This window comes from Hyaloscypha bicolor (assembly GCF_002865645.1).
Source record: "Hyaloscypha bicolor E unplaced genomic scaffold K444scaffold_53, whole genome shotgun sequence".
Classification (NCBI taxonomy): Eukaryota; Fungi; Ascomycota; class Leotiomycetes; order Helotiales; family Hyaloscyphaceae; genus Hyaloscypha; species Hyaloscypha bicolor.
Window position 1 is genome coordinate 2,419,071 of NW_020194555.1, and position 12,231 is coordinate 2,431,301.

The window sequence follows — 12,231 nt, forward strand, 5'->3', positions numbered from 1 at the left end:
GTGCGTTAAAAATAAAATCATAGAGTGTACGCAACTAAAGCCGATTTCGAATTCTATAATATATATTAAAGAAGTATAAAAGCCTAGAAGCTATATGAAATAAGTTATATAATAATAAGTCATATATCTTATATATAACTAGAAATAGATTATATTTATATGAAAATCTGTTTATATAATACTTATTAGTTTAATTAAATTTTTGAAATATTAGAACCGAAATTTAGTTTATTAATAATTATTAAAATAAAATAAAATTAGCTATTATATTTCTTTTTATTATATAATTATAACCCGTAATTCTCTTTATTATTTCTATTTAAAGATCTAATAATAGCTAAATATAATATTTTATTTATAAACTAATAAATAAATAAAGAATTTGAATCAAATTTTAGAATAATATTTAAGATTATATATTAGCTATTAATAAAATAATTAAATAATAAAGCCTGTTTTTATAAAATTTATATTTAATAAATAGAAATATTTCTATTTTATATATTATATATTAAAAATAATATATAAAAAAAAGAAATATTAATAATATAAAAAAATATATAAAAATTTAAATAAAATAAAAGATATTAAAGAAATAATAATAAATAATAAATATAAATAATAAATATAAATAATAAATATAAATAATAAATATAAATAATAAATATAAATAATAAATATAAAAAATAAATAATAAATATAAATAATAAATATAAATAATAAATATAAATAATAAATATAAATAATAAATATAAATAATAAATATAAAAAATATATATTAATATAAATTTTGAAATATAAATTTTGAAATATAAATAATAAATATAAATAATAAATATAAAAAATATATATTAATATAAATTTTGAAATATATAATAAAGTTATATATTATATAAAAAACATTTAATAGTTTTATTTTAATATAAAGCTAATAAATAAATATTTCGGCTTTTTTAAAATTTTAGAAATTATAAAAATATATAAATAAATATATTATTTAAAATTACTATTATTATATTATATTAAATTTATAATATTTTCTATATTTCTTTCTTAAAACTATAATATTTATAAGCTAGTATTATAATAAAACTAGAACTAGTTAAAATTAAAAATAAAAAAGAATTTAAAATAAAATCTATTATAGTTTATAAAAAATAAATAAAAAAGAATTATTTTATTTATTAAAAAAACTATTTACTAGTAAATAATATATAGAAATTATTAAATAATTTAAAGAATATAGTTTAAAAATTATAATAATATAAAAAATAAATACTTTTATTAAAAAACTCTTTAAAAAAATTATATATTTATTTTTGAAAAAATTATATAAAAATTATTAAAAATTCTAATTTCTATATTTTATAAATATTTTACTTTTATAATTATTTATTATTATTATTATTATTATTTATTTAATTGAATTTTAATTAATTTAAGCAAATTTAAAAGCTATTTTAGTAATTTAATTTAAATATTAAATCTAGCTTCGGCTCTATTACTAATTTTATATTTTATTATATAATTTATTTTAAAACTTAATTATTAGTTTAATTTTTTATAATATTTTATTACCTTATTTTATTTAAAAACTTATATATTAATTTCTTTTTTTCTTTAAAATATCTTAAGAATTCTTTTATTTAAACTAATAATAATTAAATTAATATTTTCTTTCTTTTAATAAAAGGAATTATAAGTAATATAATTTTATTTCTTTATAAATTATATATAAAAATAATATTCTTTATAAATAGTTCTTTAATAATTCTAGAAATAGAAAGATTTCAAGAAAAAAGACTTTTAGAATTATAATAAATTCCTGAAATAAAAATCCTAAAAGTTTATAAGCTAATAAAATTATTTTAGCTTCCGGAAAAAAAGATTCTAGAAGTAGTTTAATTCTCGAAATATTCTAGTATTCTTATATATAATACTATCTTATCTAATTTAATTATATTTCTAATCTAAATATATTTCTAATATATTAAATTGTTTTTAAGATATTTAAAATATTTAAAATATTTTAAATAAAATATAAATAAAATAATATTTAAATAATTTAAGTAAAATAAAATATATATTTATAAATATTTATAAATTATTAGTAATTATTTATTATATAATTATAATAAATTATAAATATTATTTATTTAATAATTATATAAATACTTAAATAAATCTTATTATAATATATTACTCTTATATAAAAGATTTCTATTACTTATATATTAATATATTACCTTATTAGTTATAAATCCTTATATTTAGCTAGCCTAATATTCTCCTTAATATTTCTTATATATTCTATATAAGGAGGATATCTTTCATCTTGTATCCTCCGTATAACAAATCAACCAAGACTTCGCCTCTCATATACCCGTCGATATAGCACTCTCCCACAAGCTCAAATGTGCCCTTTTCTTGATTAACTGACCGCAATACTAACGGGATGCCGCAACCAAGAAGTACGCAGACCAAGTCTCCCTTTCTCGCCTCCCGCGGAGCTGTTCCAAGCAAACCATTATTCGTCACAATGAGTCTTTTCCCCATGTGAGACGTCGTGTCTCGTGCTCGGGCGCCGAAACTTTCGCAATCGGAGATATCCCCCACATCTTGCAAGCCAAGCACCGGTCCATTACTCAACATCTTCTGACAAAGTCTCGACAGCATATCCTTGCCTTTCGCAGAGTCACCAATATGCAACACGGCTTCCTTTAGTGTTCGTCCACGGATGAGAAGCGATTGGTTTCGGTTAAACCAATCCGCGAATGTGTCATGCACATCCTTAGGACTCTTGACTGCTGCTTGGCAGAGAATCCGAAACTCTCGAGAGAACTTGTCTCGGGGTGCAGGGTATCGGAAGTATCTATCCTTACGGTCAAGGACAAGGCAGCGTGATATGGCATCCATAAGAAGGGAGCACCCATCCCCAATATCCGGAGCTGTGGCATCATGAGGTACTATAACCTTACCCGAAAGTGGAATATTTCTTGGCGTAGTCGACTGGATGAGGTCTTCCGGTGCACGTTGCTCCTGATGTACGCCGCCCAGGCCATCGATATAGTCGAGACAGATGCCGGTACAGGTCATTTCTAGGAAGTCATCAGAAAAAGATATCTTCGGAAGATGGTGTCCAGAAGCAGCGTAGATTGCGGAAAAGTCGGCCGAATCTACAGGTCAAAAGTTGCCAATATGCGCACTTGAGCTTTGGCTCGCCATACAAGTCACTGGAGGAGTTCTCAGGAGTTGAATACTCCAGTCTGGAGCCCATGAAGCCAGTTGCCCCTCTTCCTCTTCGTTCAGCGATCTCTCTCCGTCGGCTTTATTGCTCCGAAGCCATGGAGCGAGACAGATAATATCCAGACTCTTGTGCGTTCTTGTGAACGACCGCACAAACTACGCATAGACGAGACTAGTGGGAGACTGGTAGTCGGGCCTACCAACGATTTTTCTATCTTTAGCGGCGACGACTCCGAGCAACGAATACAGTCTATCCTTCTTATCGGTGGCACGTAAGGTGGCGGTGTAAGCCATAGTGCCGACGAGAGGCATGTTGTCCTTGATCTGGTCGTACCACTCCAACAGCCGAAAGCGATTCCAGGCCTTCTCGTAAACCCTTCTCTGGATGAGCGAGTTGTCGCGCTGCTGCCATCTCCAGACCCCAATCACACCAGCATGCATGTCTTCGCGGGTAATCGTACTGCGCCCACAGTAGAAGGCAGCCTCCTGACATAGGAGGAACTCCTGCAGCGTCCACATCCGCTCCCACCACTTCCTCGAGAGCAGACTCTCCACGGCCTTCCAGCTATTCTTTCTGCTCTGAATTTGTTTCACCTGCGCCGGGCTCATGGAATCCTGCCACCCCAAGTCGTGGAGAAACTTGATAGCTTCTGCGCTGTCTTCATACTCCTCTCCCAGCCATATCACGGTGGCCCGGGCAGCGATCTGGTAGATCCTTCCCATAAGCTCAACCTGGGTGCTTCGTTCTATCTGGTCCTTCTGGTTGATGCAGATTGAATCCATCCACCACCACGTGGTCTCGGATGGAAATTCATCCTGGCGGTGAGGGGACACCATCTCCTTGAGAAGAGAATGCGCGCTTCGGGGTATGGCGGTGCGATGATCATTGAGGAGGATAAAATTAGATTCTTTCTTAGAATCTTTCTTAGAATTCTCTTTAGAATTCTTCTTGGAATCTCCCTCGGAGTCCCATGTGTACGAAGTGGCGATAAACGAGGGGCAGTTGTCGGCTCCGAGGGAAAAGTTTCGGAGGGTGGCTAAGATGGTGCCATCTCGCAGGAGACTCAGTTGGAACAGACGGATTTTGTCGCCGCTGATCGGAGGATGGCACAGAGCGAGCATTGCATCCTGGCCGGTTTCCCCCAAGAACCGCTGTAATGCAATGTTTTGGCCTTCGCGTGGAATATATAGCTGAGCTGGCCTGCTTGGCGTCTCCACCTGACCTGTTGCAGGGGGGGTACAGGGGGGTCAAACTGGCTACGGTAATCGCCGTAGCCGGATCCATCTGCCCAGCCAACAATCGTTTCCTGTGGCCGGTTCTTCAGGAACAAGCCAGAGCGCGTTTTGCTTTTTTTCAAGCAGTAGGTAAATATTACAGTCAAATGCCTGAAAAGCGGGTATTTTACGGCAGGATTTTAGGCGGTGAAGGGTCAAAACACTCGAGTACTCGAGTACTCGAATACTAAAACCACAAAATTGCAAAAATACCTCGATTTACGTATACGAGATCTGGGCCGCTTCGCTAAAATTAAAGCCTGGCGGCCCTACGCAAGCTTCGGGGCCAGTCTTTAATTTTGCCCTGATCTCGATTCGAGATTAAGAGGGTCACGTGACTTACTTATAATAAAGCTCTTTTATTACCTATAGGCCTTCTAAGCCTTATACTTACTCGTAAAGCTCTCTCTTTCTCTTTACGAACTGCAATATCCCCTAATTATACCCGCAAAGCTCTGTCTTTTCTTTTATAAGCCCTTTTAAGCCTTACTTTTACTTATAAAACCTTCTCCTTAAGTATAGCCATATTGCGCTCGCAAGCTCGCACTAATATGACATATAAGCGTGAGAGAAATTAGTTTTTAAGAGCTTCTATTTAAATATTTAGCTTTTTGCTTTCTATACCGCACTCGCGGGCCCTCCCAAGCCTCACTTGCCCCTGCAAGCCCCTTATTACCTGTACTCCCACTTGCAAAGCTCCCCCTTTCCCCTCGCAGACCCTCCCAAGCCTTATTCTCATCCGCAAAGCTCTCCCTTTCTACTTACGGGCCCTCTAAAGCCCCTTACTACCCGTACTCTCACCCGTAACTCCCTCCCAAGCCTCACTCTTACTTGTAAAGCTCCCCCTTTCCTCCTGCAGGCCCTCCCAAGCCTCACTCCTACCTATAGAGCCCTCCCTTCCCTCTCGCGGGCCTTCCCAAGCCTCACTTGCCCTGGAATTAAAGCTAATAATCATCGCAATATTCGTATTCGTCTATATATAACTCCGCTTGCCTCTCTCTCAGCTCGCAAGCCTGCCTCTCTACTAGTCCGCAAGCTTCTCCTTTAGCCTGCCCTTCTCTCTCCTCCCTCTCCTCCCTCTCCCTCTCCCTCCTCTCCCTCTCTTCCCTCTCTACCCACTCTGCCCGCTTCTCTCTATCCCTCTTCATTTTCCTCCTTGCCTTATCCCTTGCTTTTAAAAACTCATCCGCTCTCTGCCTCTCCTTTAACCTCTCCTCCCACCACGCCTCAAACTCTCCTTTAGGCTGCCCCCTTTTTAAATAATTTTCTCGCGATAACCCCTTCCTCTCTCCCTCCCAAACCCTCCTCTTTGCCTTCCCATCCTCACACCGCTACTGCCGGTCCTGAAGCTCCTGCTCCTCCTCTTGGGTCGGCTCCCGTATATAATTATTAACCGTAATCGCCTGGTACCCTGCCCACCCCCTCTCCTTCTTCCCGGTAGCCTGCTGCCGGAGCTGGATATGATTTGCGAGCTGGATATGGGTCGGAGGAGGATTCGGGTACTAAGTACGAGTTCTAGTTAGGGCTCGATAATGCTTTGCCTTTAAATTCCGGTAATAACAGGGCTCACAGGTAAGAAAGCGGCCGAGATTATAGACCTATAAATAGCTCGAGTAACGGGTTTATAGTTCTAGGAGAGTTAGTTTGTCTATATCTATCCGTAAACAGGTCTATTAACTTACCTATAGCCTGCTCTCTCTCTCCCTCTCTCTTTCCCTTCTTATCTTTCTCCCTCTCTTATCCCTAAATTACTATATAGTATAGGGCCTGCCGCTTAAGGTATAAAGTATATATTACGGTCCGCTAGTTATTCTTTAGGGGAAACTAGAAGATTAACCGAGGGTAGTAATATCTAGGATAATATAATTAATTTAATTCAGGTTAATTTAATTAAGATATTATAAATTAAAGTAAAGTATAAAGTATAAGAAGAGAGAGAATAAAGAGGTAAAGCATATTTAGTATTCCCGTATAGGCCTCTATATAATAGGGAATATTTTCTATAGATTATAACTCAATATTATATAGACGAGTTTAGGGCCGCTTTACTAAAATTATTAATTAGTAGCCCTATATAAGCTCCGGGGCTAATTAATAATTTTGCCCTAAACTCGTCCCGAGTAAAATTAAAATATAATAAAGGCTAGTATAAACTCTTTATAGACCCTTTATAGATAGTATAAGAAGAAAAATAGCCCGTAAGTATATAAAGTTAGTTATAAGTAAGTCAAAAGCTAAGTAAGACCTTATAATATTTCTGGATATATTATATTACTTATATAGTTTATATTAGGAAGTAAAAGAATATAAAGCCCTGCCTATAAGATTACCTATAAGGCTACTATATAGAACTAGTTATAAGAAAAGACTAGTAATTATAAATTTACTCTTACTATCTTAAATAACTAGCCTTATAACTTATTAATAGTTATTATAAAAAATAAAGCAAATAGAAACTACTTACGGAAAAGTATAAAAGATAATTACTAATTTATAAACTAGAGCTTAATCCGTGAAATCGTTCGTAATTAGCTATTAAAGTTATTATCTAGTAGCTATACCCGAATTAAGAATCTCCTAAAGTTATATATTAATATTCATAACCCGTTATAAAGCTCTTCCTATAAATAGAGATTTCGTAAGAGTATTATAGGTATACTAATCTTAAATTATAGTTTAGAGAGAGGTAGACTTAATAAATAGATATTTTATAAGATCTCTAGAGATAATTCTGTAATTTTAGGATCTGCCTTATTTATATTAGTTAAATCTACTATAAAATATATCCGTTTCTGACCAGGAAATATATCCAGGATTATTTAGTTAAGCTTATAGACCGTATTATTTAGGGTTAATAGGATTACCTATTTACTAAAGGCCCGGTAATTATATAGGGCCCGCAAGAGTTGCTTTTGGGAATAGATATAATTAATTAGGTCTGTAATTAACTAGATATATGAAATAAAAGGCGGAAGTATAATTTATTTATTTAAGAACGAGTTATATAGTAGATTACTAATCTAGTCTATAAAATCCTGTTTAGACAGGTTATTATAGACCCATATATTAATCCGTAATAATAACTAATAGAGCTATAGCCAGATCTATATCTATTATAAGTAGGCCCGTATTATATTAGCCCGCAAATTATATAAAACTACTAGTAAGATCTAGGTAAAGTTTCTCCCGAGAATTATAGGTATCTCTCTAAAAAGAATATTATTTATAACTAATTATAAATCGACTATTAGCTAGTATATTACCTTAAAGTAGTACTTATACTATATAGGTACCTCGTTCTAGATAATTAGATTTATAGAATATAAGAGAGCCCTAAGCCGGCTTATCTTAATAATTATACTTATAAATAACTTATTAAGCTTAAACGGAATCCGGAACTAGAAATAAGATATATATTTATCCGGAAAAAAGAGAGCTATAATATCCGTTAATACTATATATAGGACTATCTTACCTTAGCTATAGTAATAATAGTAAAGAGTCTTATAAAGAAATGTCTTACTAGTATTACTAGGGCCTTATAAATAGAAATAGGCCGTCTATAAATTATTTATAATTATTACTATAATTATCTAAAAGCAAGAGTACTAGTCTATATTTAGCTAGGCTTATATTATGGTTATTAGTAATGTCTTATAAGTATAATTAACTTATAGATTAGCTATATAGTAGCTTATAGTCTAGTTAAAGGTATTTTTAGGTAAGGTAATATCCGTAAGTATTTACTAGAAATCTATAAGGCCAAGACCGAGTAAGAAAAGGCTATAATTATAGTAAGGATTAACTAAGAGTAGCAGGAAGTTAATTAATGAATTATAAGTAAGCTTACGGGCCAAATTATTATAGAAATACTTCTTATATTAGTTCTAGACCGCTTATATATCCGTAATTAGTTACTAGCAAATACCTATAAAAAAAAGTATCTATAAACTATAGCCGGTTATTAACTGGATTATCTTATTAAAATACTAGAACTATTCCCGATTATTTTCTACTAAGTCATAAGTAATATAGGTAGTATAGTATATAGGATAACGGATGCCCTTAACTAAATAGAGCTTATTAAAGAACTATAAATTATATATAATTATTAGTAAAAGCTATAAGTAGAACTACTTGCCTAAAACTAGACTATAATAATAAATATAGCTAATACTATACTCTTATTTATAATACTTCTATATCCAGGTCTTAGTAACCTATATAAAATATTATAGGAACTCATAATAGAAATACTAGTAATTATTCTTATATATTATATTATACTTAAAAAAAGCTATTAAGATTAAATAAGTATTTATAGCCCGGTTTATAACTTATTCGGGTAAGAGATTAGCTATAAAGTAGATTATATATTATCTAGGGAAGTAGATTATAAGATATTAAATTAGGGAGAACTCCTAGTATATTAGATATTTAAATAGATACTAGAAAGCCTCTATAGGGCCTATATATTAAGCCTGAAAATACTAGGTAATCTTATTATTTGTTCCCGAAATAATTATAATTATATAATTTATCTTTTTATAGATATACTTATAAATATACTTAATTATTTATATAAATATATAAACCTTAATATTAATATATAAATAGAACTTCTAGAAAAGATACGGGTTATATAAAATAACCTAGTAATTATTACAAATAATTTCCTGATCTAGAAAGCCTAATTTATAGACTATAAATATATAGCTATTATTCCGGTACTAGTACTTGGGATACTTATCTTTATAGATAATTATTATAGCTATAAATACTTTAGGGAACCTTTTCTAATATATAAGTAGGGCTATAGGTATATTACGGATTATATATAGGGCTTTTGAATTATTATTAAGGCTATATGGCTTGTAAGATATCTGGCTAGTAATTATGGCTATAAATTTGCCTATAAGATCCTATAATAGGTCTAGAAGCTTAGTATAAATTATCTTATTAACTAAATCAGGAATTAAGAAAATAGTATCTTTCCTAAGAAATAAGAATAGATATATATATAAGAGACTATATTTCTAGTACTTAATTATATAGATATAGCCTATATATTATCTAAAAACGTGGTTCTTAAGGTTTATAAGAAGCTCTCTTACTTTTAGGATAAAGACCTAGTAAAGGAAATCCGGATAATTAATTACTTATTACTTATTTAAGAGATAATCTATAATTTCAGGCTAGTATAGGTTAGTTATAAAAGTAATAAAGAAGCTTGGCTTACTAAAGTACTATATAATAGCTATTAAGTCTTAAAAAAGCTATTATATAAAGTAATTACTATTTATAAAGCTAGATAAAAGAATAAAGTAATAGCTAATATTACTTATATAGATATTCTTATAAATTAAAGTATTTGCAAGTCTTATATAAATATTTATATAGATATTTTACTAGTATAAGCGGAACTAGTTAAGTAAAGTAGTCTTATAAATAATATATATATTAATAATATATTATTAGAAGAGGTAGCTAGTATAAAAAAGTAGGAAGAAGACTAGACAGATATAGAGGTAGTACTAGTAAAAGGCCTATTACTCGAGCTATATTTACTAGCAGGTCCCGATATAGTCCTATAATTATAACTCATAGTACTAGCCCGGGTTATTATATAAGAAAAGTAAGATATAGTAAAGTAATATATATACTATATATATAATATTAATTATATATATCTATAAATATTTATAGCCTGCCTTATAAACTATTAATACTAGATTATAGTGGCTTATATTCATATATTTATCCGGGATAAAGGCAGTAATTTTATTATTTATAGGAAGGTTCTTATAATAATAATCTATACCTGACTTAAGAACTAAGTATATTTACGGGTTAAGTAAGATCCGGAAATCGGTTTACTAGCTTATAAGACGCTTATAGGCTATTTTATAGACTATAATAAACGGGTTATAATTTATAAGTATATTTATAAGTTATAAAAGAATTATATAATCTAAGTAAGGGAAGTTAGTAGCCCGTATATTAGTTATAAAGAGCGGATTATAAAAGAAAAGCTATATAAAGAAGGGTTTAGTATATATAGCGGGCTAGAGCGGGCCCTAGAAATAGAAAAGCTTACTATAGATCTAAAAATACTAGATCCTATAAGAGAAGTTAATCCGGGTATTCTTCTTATAACTAATTAATATAAAGGCAAAAGTATAGTTATATACCTGGATATTTATCCGGAAGGCCCGGTAAAGCGGGTTATTACCTATAAAGAGGTAAGAGAGATATAAAAGAGGCTTGCGGATTAGAGGAAGTATTATATTATCTTTCTTGTAATAGGCCTTAAAGTAATTATTTATATGGCTAAAATAGAGGGCTCTGCAGGCTATATAGCGACCTATAAGCGGACCGGTTATATATACGGAAGCTGGCCGGAAGCGGGAGAGAAAGGCAGGAGGCCATATAGTAGGTAGGTTAGTAGAAGAATTCTCTATAATATAAACGGGGGCCGTAACGGACGGTTAACGGATCCGTTACTGGCGCCATAGGGCTGGCTCGTCCGCAGAGACGTCCGTAATCGGCCGTCGTCATTACCGGGAGAGAGGGAGGGTATTTGGATCGAGTTCTTGCAAGGCAGGATACCGCTGGCCACGATTAGTAGTATTTCGGGCCTATTAACTGGTTAATTAAGCCAGAAAAGGGAGAGGATACAAACTTGATAGTAATAGCAAGTCTTATATGGCTTAGCCCGCTCCGTAATAAAGTCAGAAGCAGGCCGGTTCTGCTTATAGGAAGTATAAAAGCGGGGAGGGTCCATAGTAATAGAGAGAAGAAGGAAAGAAAAGTAATATAAGGTCAGGAATTTTTTTTAGCGTTTTATACGGGACCCCTAGCTTAAGATTTTCCCCCCAAGCTTTAAAAAATCGGAAGAAAAGCCCTTTGTATTCCAGAATTACTAAAATAAAGAGAAAGGTACTTGAGTATCTCCTCTATAATCCCAAGCTCAGCCCTAAGGATTTGAACGGAATTGCGTTCCGATACGCGATTCCCCAGAAAAGGGAGATTCTGGTATTCCTTATGTAACCCGTTTTTTTTTAAGGAGCCCCGAGAGCCAACCGCTTAGGGTGGCCTGAATATAGGACAATATAGAAGAGGACGAGTTTAGGGCCGCTCTACTAAAATTATTACTAGCGGCCCTTCGCAAGCTCCGGGGCTAGTAATAATTTTGCCCTAAACTCGTCCCGAGTAGTTTTAAATAATACTTTCTTAGTAATAAACTTTTTATAAACTTTTAATAAATTATATAAGAAAGAAAATAGGTTATAAATATATAAAATTATTTAAAAATAAGCTAAAACTATTCTCTTAATTAAAATTTAAAATATATAAATTATTTTTTTTTAAAAAAAAACAAAAGTTTATTAAGCTTTATATAATATTTTTACTTTTAAATTTAATTTCTTTTTAAAATTCTTTTATTAATATTAAATAATATTTTTCTTTAATATAAAATATTTATATAAATTTATTTTAAAAAGTCTTTAAATATAAAATAAAATTCTATATATATAAAAGACTTTATATTATTAAATATATTAAAAATATAAATTATTTTTAACATATTTAAAGATATATTATTTAATTTGAGAATTTTAATTTTATAAATTCTTAAACTTTAAATTATTAAAATTATTAATTATATATTTTAGTTATTTATATATATAAAAACTTATATTTTATATA

General features: G+C 31.3%; 3 protein-coding genes across 3 annotated transcripts; all 3 read right to left on the reverse strand.

Annotated features, from left to right (window-relative positions):
* Positions 1-2,293: 2,293 nt before the first annotated feature.
* On the reverse strand, positions 2,294-2,633 carry K444DRAFT_610698 (uncharacterized protein). The gene has a single exon (XM_024879797.1). It carries the CDS (start codon positions 2,554-2,556, stop codon positions 2,311-2,313), a length of 246 nt encoding a protein of 81 aa, XP_024739569.1. The 5' UTR covers positions 2,557-2,633; the 3' UTR covers positions 2,294-2,310.
* A 769-nt stretch (positions 2,634-3,402) lies between these two features.
* K444DRAFT_523729 (HET-domain-containing protein) lies at positions 3,403-4,083 on the reverse strand (the record flags this gene model as incomplete). The annotated part of the gene is made up of 1 exon (XM_024874308.1): positions 3,403-4,083. One exon carries the CDS (start codon positions 4,081-4,083, stop codon positions 3,403-3,405), a length of 681 nt encoding a protein of 226 aa, XP_024739570.1.
* Positions 4,084-10,634: 6,551 nt separating this feature from the next.
* Positions 10,635-10,835, reverse strand: K444DRAFT_524213 (uncharacterized protein; the record flags this gene model as incomplete). Its single annotated transcript, XM_024874341.1, has 1 exon — positions 10,635-10,835. A coding segment is annotated over one exon (201 nt), but the record flags the coding sequence as incomplete, so codon positions are not given.
* Positions 10,836-12,231: the final 1,396 nt, after the last annotated feature.

Coding starts and splice junctions, on each gene's coding strand:
- K444DRAFT_610698 (XM_024879797.1), bottom strand. CDS start 2,556: ATGGGGAAAAGACTCATTGTGACGAATAATGGTTTGCTTGGAACAGCT.